We start from the raw sequence: 15,849 nt of genomic DNA, 5'->3' as shown, positions 1-15,849 counted from the left end.
ATAGCTAAATAAACATCAGGGGCGGGTTGCACCAGCTATACATACGTTACAACTTAGCCTGGTTGTGGCGTAAATGGGCACTAAGTCACAGTTTACGCTCTACTAAATATTTGAGCGTTGCACCATTAAATTTATGTAGGACGTAACCCTACGTATAAACTAAATATATACAGCAGCCTCCGACCAGGAGTAACTGATGGAATAAAAAAGCATTTAATGACATCAATGAGCTCATGTTTTGGTTGACAGGCATCAGTCTTTTCAACATATATGATGGTGTTGGCATTTACACTCATTTACGTTTATGAGAGAGAGAAAAAAAAACTTAAGCAGCTCTTCAGCATGAAACCGTTCTAACGGTGCCGTTTTTAGGGTGCGTTGCCTGGTGTCAAGTTTCAACACATTCAATATATATATATATATATAGGATATTAAAATTAATAAATGTCTATTTATCCAGCCTTTTGTATTAGTATGTATCACCCCTCATTTATTTTAGATACAGTTCCTATATTTTATTATTTACACAGGGCAAATATACCATTTATTTAATCTACTTTTATTACGTATCCTATTTTAATGTCTGGAAAACCAGACTTTTAAATATTACATTTTATAAATGCAACAACTGGAATTGTTCGGTTGAAGGGGATACCAAACTGTGAGTCCTGAACAAAACATTTTGGTGAATACATGTTTACACATTAGCTTCCACTCAGCTGACAAGCAATGAAAGTAGCTACGTGATTAGCTAGTTAGCTATAAGCTCGTTGTCACCGAGAGTTAAAGATGGACTTTATTTACTTACCAGCATTGTGTCTCACCAACTAGGTAACAGCGAAGCATGAAATCAACACTCACCACACACAATCCACCACTGCACCGTTGTCTGTTGAGTTGCAAAAAGATGCTCTGATGTTTACCTTTAAATCTGCTACATTACTGACTGCACTGACAAACTATAGCTGGCTAACAGCAAACAGATGTGATAGACATGAGTGACATGGTTGTCAGGGACTGGGTTAACGTTATATTAGTTATATAAAATGATGGGGTAATTTTTTATTAACTTTCCAGTATGTATTTCACAAACTAGTGAGCAATTTAATGAGAAGAGATCGCTCAAATCCACACCGTTTAACTCCGCCCTGTCTGCAGAACCACCGTCAGTTCAGAGTCAGCTCTGTAAAGAATGGAGTCGGAGCACGCTCTGCTGGAAAAACTACACTACAACACCAATTCTAAAGCATTGTTTTCTGCATTATATGTTCTGAAAAAAAGTTTTCATATCGGTAAAATATACGCCGATACCGATATATCGGTCGGGCACTAATATGTATCTTTTACATCAATGTTTTACTATATTTAATTGTCATGTCATGCTTAGGGATGTGCACTATGACTAATTTGACTGTTGTTTAAACGTAAGTTTTGTAACCGACTAGTCGACTAGTCTAAAGAGAAACCAACCTTCAGAAAACAGTAAAAAAAAAACTTACAAAATAATTTATGCGACCCATTTAAAATACTTAATCTATTCCAAATCCGATGCTAAATTCCACTAAAAAGGGGCATTTATCTGCGATGTGCTCGCCTTGAATTATGATCATTGTACATTGAATATAGAACATGACATGCATTCACTGAATCAACATTAGCAAATATTTAATAGACATATTTATTGAAAACAATTGAATGAATAGTGCAGGATCAATGGAACAACCCTAAAAGCCTGTTCTAAATGGTAAAAGGTATTTAACATATTTAATCAGTAAGGACATTGTTGAAAATAATTAACAGGTAGACTAAGCCAAATCTATGAGAGAGAAAAAAATGCACTGAAAAGTTGTGCGCATTCCTTGACGTGCAGTCGTGCATTAACCATTGATCTAATATGACAGCTGTTCGGTAAAGAACGTCAACCAATAACAGTTATGATGTAAAAAAAAAAAAAATGTAGCTACAGGATATAAAAAATATGCCTGTGATGTAGCCTACAATAAACCTAATGTATTCTAAACATGACGTGCACACAGAATCAAAGATAGTTTAACATGTTAAGCAGTCGGCACTGCATTGAAAACAGCCTTCTTAATCAGCAGATTAAAAAAATTGCATACCTAGTCTAAAACAGTTTTTTTCTAGGCTACTTACTCAAAAGCATGAATTTTTTTATGAGTAAAATTAACCTGTCAACATGGTCTGGTGAAAGACGGGACTTGACTCACCTGAGGCGTCTATCCTGCACTTGAAAAAGCCCGCTCAGCAGAAAAATAACATCCAAGCATGCACAGATGAAAAGAAGACTCAAATGTGAAAACATCCATAGGGACTTTCAAACATTTGGAAAGCCAATTCCTGCACCACCGAAGTGATTTCATAACTACTTTGCTGAGTTTGCTTGTCTAGCGAGAGGACATTTTCCTGCGCGCGCCGCGAGTGAGAAAGGGAAGAAGCACGCGCAGTGAAATTAAACTCTGTATCTGCTCCAGATATCCTCCTTTTAAAAATAATATTTGTATTATTAATTCTATTTAAAATATGTAACATTAATATGACCGTAATTTAAGTGCAGCCTCTGTAAAAATATAAAGCCAAATGTAAATGTGTAAAAATTATTATCAGTTTAATGGAGGGAAATATTAACCGACTAGTAATTCCAGTGTCGACTAGCAGCATCAGAAACGTTTAGTCGACTAGTCTCGCATATCCCTAGTCATGCTCTAGTTTCCCTATTCTTGCCATGCTCCAATAAAAAATAAAGAATAAAAGACTAAAGTAATGTGTTTTCTTTATAAAGTAATAATAATAATAACACAAATGCAAGGGCAAATAGAGGTAGGCTAGATGCTATTTACACTAAAGTGTGAATAGTGTTAGATATTATTTGCACTCCAAATTAAATACTAACAAGCAGTATAGGGGCATCACTGCAGCATGTTTATTGGGTTTATTTAGAGTCCCACACCATTCCCTACCCCTAAACCTAACCTTAACCTTACACAATTTAACCATGGTTTTACTACAGTAACCATATATTACCATGGTACTTTGTAGCAAAGTAACCACAAAATTAAACATGGTTACTATAATATTACTGTAGTAACACCATGGTTAATTGCATGAAAATATTTACTATGCAAAGCAGAAGCCCTACATCAACACTGTCCAGAAGTGCTGCCAACTTCTCTGGGCTCGGTCTCATCTTAGATGGAAAGTAGAACAGGGAAACTGTGTTTTTTGGTCTGAAGAGTCCACATTTCAAAAAGTTTTTGAAAAACAAAGCCATCGTGTAATCTGGGCCAAAGAGGAAAAGGGCTATCCAAGCTGTTTTTAGCATCAGGTCCAAAAGCCAGTGTCTGTATGGGCCAGGGGTGTGTCGGTGCCCATGGCATGGGTAACTCGCACATCTATGAGAACATCATGAATGCAGACAGATATGTACAATTTTTGGAGCAACATATACTGCCATCCATCACCATCTTTTCCAGGGACGTCCCTGATTTTTCCAGCAGGACAACTTCAAACCACATACTGCCCAGATTTCAAGTGCATGGCTGTGTAAGCAGAGAGTGTGGGTGCTAGATTGGCCTGCCTGCAGTCCTGAACTGTCTCCAATTGAGAATGTGTGGTGCATTATGAAGCACATCATACGGCAGCGAAGACCCCGTAAAATTGTGCAGCTAAAGACCTACATAATGGATGATTGGGGGAAAATTCCATTTTCTAAACTTAACAATCTTGTGTTTTCAGTGCCTAAATGCTTAAGTGTTATTAGAAGAAATGGTGATGTTTCACAGTGGTAAACACTCGACTGTCCCAATTTTTTTTGGAGCATGTTGCAATCATCTGATTTGAGATTACTGTACATTTAAAAAAAATAAAAAAATGAAACTCACAAGGAAAAGCATCATATAATGTGTAGTTGTAGTGCTTTTAATATAGCAAAGGGTGAATACAATTTACAAAACATTTTTCATACTGTCCCAACTTTTTCGGAATTGGGGTTGTAATAACATTCGGAATAAGTACTAGTATCTAATGAATAAGTACTAGTATCTCATGAACAAGAACTAGTATCTAATGAATAAAAACTAATATCTAATGAATAAGTATTAGTATCTAATGAATGAGTACTAGTATCTAATTAAAAATGACTAGTATCTATTGAATAAGTACTAGTAACTAATGGGATAGTTACTAGTATCTGATGAATAAGTACTAGTATCTAAAGATAAGTACTAGTATCTCATAAATAAGTACTAGTACCTAATGAATAAGTACTAGTATCTATTGAATAAGTACTAGTAGCTAATGAATAAGCACTAGTATCAAATTAATAACTACTAGTATCTAATGGAATAGTTACTAGTATCCAATAAATAAGCACTAGTTTCTAATAAATAAGTACTAATATCTAATAAATAAGTACTAGTATATATTTAATAAGAACTAGTATCGATTGAATAAGTACTAGTATATATTGAATAAGTACTAGTATCTAATAAAAAAGTACTAGTATCTAATGAATAAGTACTAGTATATAATAAGTACTAGTATCTATTGAATAAGTACTAGTGCCTAATGAATAAGTACTAGTACTTATTGAATAAGCTCTCGAATTTTGCAAACCCTTGTTCTTTGCATCACTAGTGCAACGATCTATCAGCTCTAGAGTTACTGCGCAATTTGATCACACTTGCACAGGCTTGTAAATGTAGTTATTTAGTGCAAGTTTATGTAGTGCAATCGTTAAAACGTGTCACCTCAAAACTCATACCCAAAAGTAAAAGTGTTTAGATGTCATATGACAGCATTGTGTGAGGAACCAGGCAAAAAGTATGTGATTATGAACTGATAATCTGCTGTTTTATTTGTGATTTGTGTGAAAGTGAATAAAAGTAATTGTTGTCATAGCACTTAGTGTTTATTTCATTAGGAAATTGCTGCAATATGTACAACTAGGCACATAAAAATCCTTTCGCAAGCGCAGGCATAACATGATTCCATGAGACCAGGTTGATAAATGCAGTTGTTTAAATTAAATGGTCAGCCTTATTTTCATATCCTTGATTCGTTCAAATCTTGAATTAATTTCAGATGACCTTGACTTCCAATATGCAAATCAATTTGATGATGAGATCATGACTTGCTTGTTCTAGCAAAGGCATTTGGCATTGGGTGCACTCTAATCCAGACTGTTTAAACCTGGAGAAAAGGCAGAGAACAGAGGCTCCTTCACAAATAGCCCCTCTTCCCCTGGGGGGTAAACTGAACCACTAATCCTGCCGCTCAGTAAATGAAAGCATTCAACAGGGACAGGTCACCCAAACTCTACAAGGAATGAAAGAGAAAGAGAGACCGCAGCAGAGGTATAGATCAGAGCAGAGTGAAAACTGCTCATGACAGGGGTGAAAAATTAATCTGAAACAAAGAAAGAAAAAGTATCAATTGATTACCATTCCAGAGGTTCAGCTTAAAAAGATTACATGTTCTTTTTAAGCTATTAAAAGGAATTAAGCTTGCTGACCCAGATCAGACTCTATCTAATCTTTGCTCAAGCAGGTTGTATGAACTCTCTGGTCTTGGACTTAAAAAGCTGAAACTGAATTGTTCTACTTTTCACTGTAGATTTCTTGAGACACAATGTTTGAATCAATTATGAGTCATGTCTTTTGATTTCCTATTATTATTATTATTATTATTATTATTATTATTATATCTATTTATAGAGAAGACATGGACATAATTTAGACAAAATATTAGGTCTACATTATTGTCCATGTCTTCTCAATGAAAGAAGACCTAAATCTCAACCAAATCCCCTCTGATTGAGAAAGTGACATTAAAACCTTTTTTTTTTTTTTAACCTAAATGTTTTGGCAATATTCAACATTTTTCTAAATCCGTAAAACTGCCATTAAAACTATCACAAAACAATAGCCACATTTTTTTTTTTTTTTTAAATGCTGGTGCTTCAGGTCGCCCTCTGCTGTTTAAAACAGTTAATGCTTTGTCCTCTGACCTCTCGTCACAATCCATTCCGTTTTATTTGACTTCCACATTTTGGTCCTGCTCATATGTGGCAAATTACATGTGTCATTGTGTCTGCATTTCTCCAGTGTAACATGGCACCCACACTCCCACTGCGGCTTAAAATAACAAACGCGGGCCAGTCTTTTGGCTCGGCAAGCAGGCACAGCAGGCACCCTGATGAGAGCACGTTCTTTACAGTCACATGGAGCACAGCGAAGCATAGCAGAAACAAAGCAGAAGAGACCGTGCCTTGGCATTGGAAGCCACTGGACGAGTTGTTATGCACTGCGCTCACATCAACACAAAAACATCCCGTGAAACAATGGGAGACAAGGAGCACTCAACTAGGGTCTGCCAATTAGGCCGATAACAGAGGGAAAGGTTGAGAGGACACCAGAAAAAAATTACAAATAGGAGGAAGAGGCTATGAACAAGCCCTGCTGAGAAGGAATACAGGAAAAGAGAGAGAATAGCAATAAGCAATCAGAGGAAAAATCTGGAAATGGTTCACTGTCTCCCAGTTCCAGAGTGACCAAACACCGGACAGCCGGAGTCACAGTAGAAAAGCACTATTTTCTCTTTTCATTGGACAAATTTATTTGTCTGAAGTACCACTCTGATTTCCACTGGTTAAACACAATTTCATCATTCGCTGTATTTTTACTCCAACAAAAGGCATTTTCCTGTTCAATCAAAGTTCTTGCACTCTTCTACTTGGGATGTTAATTACAGTAAAAAGCTCTCTTGTCTCTGAGGATGCATTATCTTCATTGTCTATCAAGGATGTATTTTCCTGAACTCAAATTTCAGCATTTGACATTTGAGAAACAACGGCTACGCTGTGCCAAAGGAGGAAACTCACTCACAAGGTCTGACTGTCTCTTTTGCAAAAAACAAACACAGTTCCCATTCAAAACAAATTATATTGAAATATTTGCAAGACAACGCACAGTTCTGGAACACACACAAAGCAAATCTCACTATTCCTGTGCCTGAGAAAAGGCAGACTTGCCACATTTTATATATTAAGATAAAAATGAATTAGGAATAGGAATTAAAAATAAAACTCTATATATATTATTAGGGCAGCTTGATAGATTATTAACCATTAATTATTTTGCAAATAACTTGCCTTTAATATTTAATTATGATTTATTCTTTTTTGCATCTTAAATTTAACAGATTGTGGAACAGTTTGCCCCTGCATGCATGCATGCAATGAGACTGCTGTTCAGGAAAGCTGTAGTCACCATTAACAAATCACCTTATGGACACTGATAAATTATCAGGTTTATAAGGACTTCTGGATTTCTCTGTCGCTTACCGTACAGCACTTTGGACATAATACACTGTATAAACCAAGGACATGCAGCAGTTCTCCAAAACTGCATCATGTTTTGTTTATATTTTAGGCCTATTCATTTTTATTTAACGCTAACTGTGTATATGTGTTTTTAAATAATTATAAGTTTTTAATCAATGAATGCAACCCTTATTTTGTTTCATTCAATGGTTTTGTATAGGGAAAGCATTGCTTTACTGTATTGATGCAATTTTGATAAAGAAAATAAAGAAAAAAAAACTTGAACAATAGTGTACAACTCCTGCAATTGAATGACGTTCTATAAATACACGTTTTCATTGTTTGTTTAATTATTATTGTTGTTGTTGTTGTTTATTTGCATCCAAGTCCTGAAATATTTACTCCCCATACAACAAGAAACTTTGTCATATCTGCGTGCTTTGGTAGCCAAACTGTGCACTCATAATAATTCTTACACTAATTCTTACAATTATGTGTCATCATCATTTCACTGTGTGCATAGCTTAAGATCCATTAGAAATGTCCAATTGCTATCCTGAGGACGCTCTTGGGGAATAAATTAATTTAGAGTCGGACCTAGTTTTTTGTTGTTGTTTTTTAGACTGGAATGTTGTACACAGATATTCCAATAGACCTAACTGGAAAAACATACACTTGCTTTTATTTAACTTTGCTCGCTCGCCTCTTCATTTAATGCATGATTTATAGGAACCACAGCATCCAGAGAGCGCACTCAAGTAAACTGTGTCTCCCGCAAACCTCAGCCATTAATTAGTCCTAATCTTTCGCTATTAAACAAACCACTCTTACCTTCATTGTCTGGGTAATTCCGTAAGGCTTGACTCGGTGTTAGGGAGTTAAAGATAAAGAAAAGAAGGGACGGATAAATCCAAAGGTTTGCCATTTTCAGGCTGCGCTGAGCGCGCGCTGCATCCCTCTCGCTGTAGAAAGTTACTGAGGCTCGCAATCAGAGCTCAAGTGAGGAGCGGAGCGGGAGGAGACAAGAGTAGAGGGAGGGAGGGTCCGAGACCAGCCTCGGTGTGTCAATCACCCCGGGCTGCCAGGGAAACGGAGGACAGGGAGTCTTCGGCGGGAGGCGCGCGCTCGCAGGAGCATTTAAAGGCACAAACTTGATCTTAACAGCCACACACAGAAACAGAAGGAAGCACAGACGATGGCAGCTGTCAAATTTCATATTCGAGTGACTTTAAACTGCTGAAATCTTATTTGCTGAGGTAATTGTAGCTGTAACAACACCTGGCTTGATAGTTAAACCATATTTGCAAATATACTACGTTAACAGTTGTAGGACTCCCTATTGCCTCTCTTACCTATATGTGTCCTGACGCACTCCCTGACCCTGAAGCAGTTGCACTCACTTTGAACTCCTTTGTCTGCTGCTGTCCTTTTCTACATTAAATACAGATATTTTACTTTAATGTGTAAACATATACTGTCTAATTATAATCTATTATAAAATCTAATCATATGTACAAAGGTATACTCCCTTTAGCAATGAAAACGTGATTAGATGTATTATAATAGATTAGAAACAACTTTTTAACTTAATGAATTTGGGCAACCAAACACTGAAATTTCTCATCCCTTTTTGCTGCCTGCAGAAGTCCCTGCAGTCCCTCAATGAATGCTTTAAACTCCAAGCATGATAATTGAAAGTTTAATCTCACTTGAAGTTCTGCTTTGACTAACCCCACTGACACCCTGTTCCTTTTGTCTGACCAGACATCCTCCATATGGCTAAATACATGCTCAGCATAGGTGTTACTGATGGGGACATACAAAACAAAGGATACCACTTTGAGCAATTCAGTTGCTGCTTTCTCTTTCTTAAAATTTTAAAAAAAAAAAATGCCCATTTTTAGTCTGGTGCCAGTTCTTCTGGGATGCTTTCAAATACATCGTTCAGAACAGTGTAGTCCTGATACAGTTTGTCTTCGTCAATGCCCAGAGCTAATTTGTCGACCCCATCGCTCAAGTGTATCCCATTCTATGGGACCACTCAGTCTCAGACAGCTAGTGTTAGACATAACTGGATCATCAAAATCAAAGTTAGCCTCTAGGTATAGAACAGCCTTTTCAAAGAAGCTGTCGGCCAGTGTTGCAAACTCTGTTTGTTCTCTTGCACTTAGTTTTCGGAATGCTTGCTTCGTTTTACTGCCATAAAATCTGTCTGCACGACGTGAGATTAATTGGCTGCGCAATCGGCTAATTATTCCATGAACATCCAGTAGAGTAGTGCTCTAATTTTCCAACTTCCAAATTGCGTTGTCAAATTCCTGCATGACATTGTGCATGAGCAACAGGAAACATTCAGACACTGTCGCATCATCCTCATCACTGCTGTCAGCAGCATCAGCACCACTTCTGCACATAACCTTCCAGATAATGTCAGGACAATCCTTCTTTCCCAATGACAGAAAATAACACTTCAGGGCAGGCCAACACTCCAAGACCCGCTGAACTGCAGGCAATAGAGATAACCAACAGGTTGGTACATGCTTCAGTATCTCTTTGTACTGTATTGAAATGAACTCGCAAAACTCTTTCAGAGATTCTGCTTTTTTGGCTGAGCATGAGAATTTGCTGTAGATTTTTAGGACAATGGATTCAGCATCATAACCTGCAGCACTGAGAATTCTGTTTGCATTTTTCAGGGTGTTGTGGATCAAGTGGCATTTGCAGTTGCCCTTTGCGATGTGTGGACTGACTTCTTTCAGTTTTTGAAAAACGGAATTATGTTTGCCAAAATTTACAGATGCATTGTCAGCACCATATGCACTAATCTGGCTGACACACAGGCCACTTGTTTCTGTGATATCCACAATTTGTTCATAGATAGCTCTGCTGGTTTCATGGGGGTCTTCGTAAAATTCCAATAGCCCATATTTAACACCCTCGTCTTCGTGGAAATATTGGACTGCGTATGGATATAGTTTGGCATTGCCCGAGTTTGATGCATCAGAAAAGTTCTCTTTTCACCCAGTCTGAGTTGTACGTTGTAAATCGTTTTTCCTTTGACGCTGGTGGCTCATCCGATTTTGTTTTGACATCTCCCTTGTCCGTCTCTCCACCCATTTCACAAAACGGACAAAATAAATAGAAAGTTTTTAAGAAGCTAGCTGTCAATCAAGTGGATGTGGATGCGTGCGGCAGACCAAGTACTAGACGTCACATAAGCGTTCTTATTTCTGCTACCAATCAAATAAAAGTATACACATGTGTTTTACCCGTTTACGGACACAAGATTGGATGTATGAACATATCCAGGAACACAACAGAATAGCAGTAGAAGGAAACCAAACGATATTGTTTCATTATTTATTTGAAACTATGAAATTCTAATTGGGATGTACATTTTCACAAAAAACCAGGACAATTTGTGTCCCGGGAAAGAAAATGTATTTTATGTATGACAGTTGCTCAAAAAAAAAAAAAAAAAAAAAAAAAAGTCACTTAAGCCAGCCAAAGATGGTTTGCTAATCTTAGTTGGTCTCCAAACTTTTGGCCACCAGTGTGTGTATATATATATATATATATCACATCACACCCCCCCCCTTATGGAAAGAAATTGGTACTTTTATTCACCAAAGTGGCATTCAATTGATCACAATGTATAGTCAGAACATTAATAACATGAAAAATTACTATTACAATTTAAAAAGAGTTCTAATTAAAAAAAATCCTCAATGTGAAGCAGACAACTTTGCAGATCCTTGGCATTCTAGCTGTCAATTTGCCCAGATACTCAGGTGACATTTCACCCCACGCTGCCTATAGCACTTGCCATAGATGTCTTGTCGGGTATTTCTCACGCATCTTGCAGTCTTGCTGATCCCACAAAAGCTCAATGGGTTTAAGATCCATGACACTTATCCAATTATCTGTTGTCCAAGATCTGCGTTTCTTTGCCCACTCTAAACTTTTCTATTCATTTTTTTGTTTCAAAGGTGGCTTTTTCTTTGAAATTCTTCCCATAAGGCCTGCACCCCGGAGTCTTCGCTTTACTGTTGTACATGAAACTGGTGTTGAGCAGGTAGAATTCAATGAAGCTGTTAGCGGAGGACATGTGAGGCATCTGTTTCTCAAACTAGAGACTGATGTACTTACCCTCTTGTTTAGTTGTACATCTGGCCTTCCACGTCTCTTTCTGTCCTTGTTAGAGCCAGTTGTCCTTCGTCTTTGAAGACTGTTGTGTACATCTTTGTATGAAATCTTTTCATACAATATGAAATGAAAGATTTTTTTTTTTTTTTGGCAATTTCAAGTATTGTATGGCCTTCATTCCTCAAAACAACGATTGACTTACGAGTCCCTAGAATGCTGTTTCTTTTTTACCTAATATTGACCTTAAGACATGCCAGTCTATTGCATACTGTGGCAACTCAAAAACAAAAAAACACAAAGACAATGTTAAGCTTAATTTAACAAACCAAATAGCTTTCAACTGTGTTTGATATAATGACAAGTGATTTTCTTGTACCACATTAGCAATTAGCATGATTACTCAAGGATTGGAGTGATGGCTGCTGGAAATGGGGCCTGTATACATTTGATCAAAAATGACTTTTCAAATAGTGATGGTGCTGTTTTTAACATCAGTAATGTCCTGACTATACTTTCCGATCAGTTAAATGCCACTTTGGTAAATTAAAGTACCAATTACCTTCCAAAACAGTAAAATCTGTATTCCAAACTTTTGGCCACAAGTGCCGTTCTAAACTAAAGTGCACTCGGAAGCTTCACTATGTGTATCACTCGGCTTGTGTTCATGCTGTTCTAAACTAAAGTGTAAGAGCAGTGCAGATGTGTTAAGAGCTATCTGTCTCTTTACATTTAATTTTGTGACATTACATATTTTAGGCAGCAGGTGGAGGCAAAAGACAATTTTTGTGTGTAATATGCCAGTTGGTGATGTGAAGCAAGTCAGTGTTTACATTCAACAGCACTCTGTGATCGCTTGTATTACTACTACACAACTAAAGCTAGGAAATTGCTTTAAACTAACAACTTCAGTATTAAGGCCCATCACAGCTGAGAGACAAAACAGACTGATTAATTACACAGACTCAAGGCGCTTACATCTTACCGGAGTTTCCACATTGGAGAGGATGCACTGTTCAAAATGGCGGAGGACATTGTGGTTTCTATAGTGAATGACTCTTACGTACCAGCTACCGTGAAATAGGGAGGAATACCCCTGCTTGGATGCCTGTTTTTCCTCTGAGAAAATAGGATGAATTTCACCAAAATGACATTATCTTCAGAAAGCAGACTAACAGACTACAGCATCATCAACAGGGGATCGCACACGCTCCATCTCTCTCTCACACTCACACATCCTTGTTTCTCCAATAAGATTAGAAACAGCCCAAGCCATGATACTAGTAGTTCTAAAGTGATGTTTTTTTAGAGACTTGAATGCATAATTTGTTTTGAACTAGCAATGGCAGATTCTGATCCATGGTGTAAGAAAGTAGTTCCATGCACAAATGCATTTATGACCGTAGTCAGTTTTTCCTTTTTTATTTTTAATTTACTTGTTCATTGAACTGTTTTATATAAACAATCACATTCACAATTGTGCTATATGGCCCTAAATCAGCACTGCTGTGATTCAGCCTGCAGGCACTGAGCGCTGCAGCTGCAGTCACACCAGTGCTGATGTAGGGCCATATTGCACTCTTGCTCGTGTGATATTGCTTAAATATATATAGAACTGGATCGCTGAAGCAACGGTAAACTGCCAGCATGGTGAAGCCACCGGAAGTGTTTGAGCAGCCATCTTGGTATGCACAAACTCTGATCATCAAATCAAACATTTCAGCATCTCCGACCTGTGGATACAACAGTTGCATTTCGCCCTCTAGTGACAATCATGTTTAATTTTCCATTTGCTCATTATGGATGATATTTGTTTCGAGGTAGAAGATATACGTAGATTGCGATGTCAGAGCATCACCTGCTCTGTTCAGTCTATCAGTGCAGTACAGCAATCACCAAAGGAAGCGGCAAAACTGTCCACAAATTGTAATGCAAGTAGGAAAAGCTGTAATATCTGCTTGTTTAGGGTCAGAACATGGCACTTTTTGATGAAAGCATAAAACAAGTAACTGAACGAACAATTAAATGTTCACAATAAGTCTGAAAATGTCGGTTTGTATCTTACCTCAGTTTCAGTGAACTTGTTTGCATTCAGCTTATCTGTTCTCTAATGAAGTTTGTTAGAGGTGGATACTGTTTGATATAGATATACATAACTCTCTGGCTTTCAAGAAACAGGAAAAATTCCCGACTTTAAATGTGTAGGACGTTTGCATTTTAGGGATGTACATGCAGAAATGATTGGTGATTGAATGTTTACTCGCTGAAATGAGATGATTTCCTATTAAGTCAATAGGGACACTGAAATGTTTGGGCATAGCAATATGGTGGCGAAGTGGCTTCACTGTTATGACATCAAGAGCAATCCAGTTCTATATCATATCAGTGAAATTCTCATTGTTTACTCACCCTCATGCCATCACAGATGTGTATGACCTTCTTCTGCAGAACACAAATGAAGATTTAAAGAATCTCAACTCTGTAGATCCATACAATGCAAGTAAATTGTGACCAACATTAAGATCAAAAGCACAAAGGCAGCATAAATTAATCCATAAGACTCCAGTGGTTTAATCCATGTCTTCTGAAGTGATCCAGTTGGTTTTGGGTGAGAACAGACCAAAATATAACTTCACCATAAATTGACATCAGTAGTCTTATGATTTCTACTCAATTAGACTCTACTTCCTAGTGTCATCTGGCACTCTGCTTGTATCAGCACTAGAACGTAATAGAGCTTGAAATCATGATCGTACCTAGATAATGTACTAGCAAGATGTACAGTGAAAAAGGAGTTACATTTTGGTCTGTTCTCACCCAGAATAGATTACTTCAGAAGACATGGATTAAACCACTGGAGTCCTATGGATTACTTTTGTGCTTTTTTGCAGCTTCAAATCATGGTCACCATTCACTTGCATTGTATTGACCTACAGAGCGGAGATATTCTTTTAAAAATCTTTGTGTTGTGAAGAAAGTCATACACATCTAGGATGGCATGAGTTAGAGAGAATTTCACTTTTGGGGTTTACTGTACCTTTAACTGTTGGTGTAACGTTGGTTGTCTGAAGTGGAAGAGATGCAGGAGTGTAGTCTTTAATTATACATGCTGGAGTGGAACAAAAGGCTCAACAATTGTGATCTCTGGAGTGGAACAAACACTAAATCTTAACATCAAAAACCAAGCACAATGTAACACTTCAAGGACTGACAAAGGAGTGGGCAAAACTAGAGGATATTTATACAAAAGGAACTAATGAGGGAATGGAATACAGGTGAGGATAAGAAACAGATGGAGTGGAAGGCTCGGGACTGAGAGCTGTGGAAGAAAGTACAGGCAAAGACTGGGGATCGACCTCTGCGGTCGTGAGCATAGGCAGAGACTGGGGAGGAGAAGTCCTTTTCCTTTTCTTCCGGCCAGCAGGGAGCATAGATACGGGGACGGTCGAGGCCACAGGCACGGGCTACTTAACCGTGGCAGGCACGGGCACTGGTTGTGGCCCGGGGTTACTGCCATAACTCACAGAACACGGGGGAAATGAGCCCCCCCCCCCCAAATAAATTTAGGGGAATTGTATGGGGCGGCGTTACCTTGGAGACAGGGGCAATGGAAGGCATTACCTTGGAAATGGAAGATATTGTGTGGTGATGGATAAGTGTAGCTATGATATTCCGCTAGGGAAAGATTCTCCGCCTCCAGAAGTGCTGTGGGTCTGTGGAAATTTAAACCCATACTGTAAATTGACTTGAGGTATAAGTCAAATATGGAGGTTGTAGCAGCGAGTTGGTAGAATTTCATAGAATATTCCAGTAGGGGAAGAGCCTACCTGAAAAGCTCCATGAATAACCTTGTTGGCTCCATGCTCATGTGGGTCTGGATGGGTGAAAGAGGATTAGAGGGATTGCTGGAGTAGAGGATTATGTTTGGGAGAGCAAGTATGTATATCTGAATTCTTTGTTGGTCAGTCCTTCTTTAACGTTGGTTGTCTGGAGTGGAATCTTTAAATCCTTTAATTATACACGCTGGAGTGGAACAACCGCTGGAACAACCGCTGGAACAACCGCTGGAACAACCGCTGGAACAACCGCTGGAACAACCGCTAAATCTTAGTTTCAAAAACTAACTACAACGTAACACTTCAAGGACTAGGGCAAAACTAGAGGATATTTATACAAAAGGAACTAATGAGGGAATGGAATACAGGTGAGGATAATAAGAAACAGATGGAAGTGATGAGAGCAGTGCACTATGGGATATGAAGTCCGGGGGAATCTTCAAAATAAGAGTCCTTGAAGAAAATGAGGGAGACAGACTGTGACAGTTGGAAAATCAATGTAACGCATGGCAATGAGTGGCTTTTTTTAAA

At 38.0% G+C, this 15,849-nt stretch overlaps 1 protein-coding gene across 1 annotated transcript in view; it reads right to left on the bottom strand.

Annotated features, from left to right (window-relative positions):
• The window catches only part of LOC127440514 (ephrin type-A receptor 3-like), a 225,783-nt gene extending 217,478 nt beyond the window's left edge, over nucleotides 1-8,305 (bottom strand). Inside the window, exon 1 of the mRNA XM_051697142.1 lies at nucleotides 8,171-8,305. Within this exon, the coding sequence (XP_051553102.1) occupies nucleotides 8,171-8,264 (94 nt within the window). The 5' untranslated portion in view covers nucleotides 8,265-8,305. The remainder of the gene's footprint in view (nucleotides 1-8,170) is intronic.
• Between the last annotated feature and the right edge of the window lie 7,544 nt (nucleotides 8,306-15,849).

This window comes from Myxocyprinus asiaticus, chromosome 5 (genome assembly GCF_019703515.2).
Source record: "Myxocyprinus asiaticus isolate MX2 ecotype Aquarium Trade chromosome 5, UBuf_Myxa_2, whole genome shotgun sequence".
NCBI lineage: Eukaryota > Metazoa > Chordata > Actinopteri > Cypriniformes > Catostomidae > Myxocyprinus > Myxocyprinus asiaticus.
The sequence above is the reverse complement of the archived record's forward strand: the minus strand, read 5'-3'. Positions and strand labels throughout refer to the sequence as shown.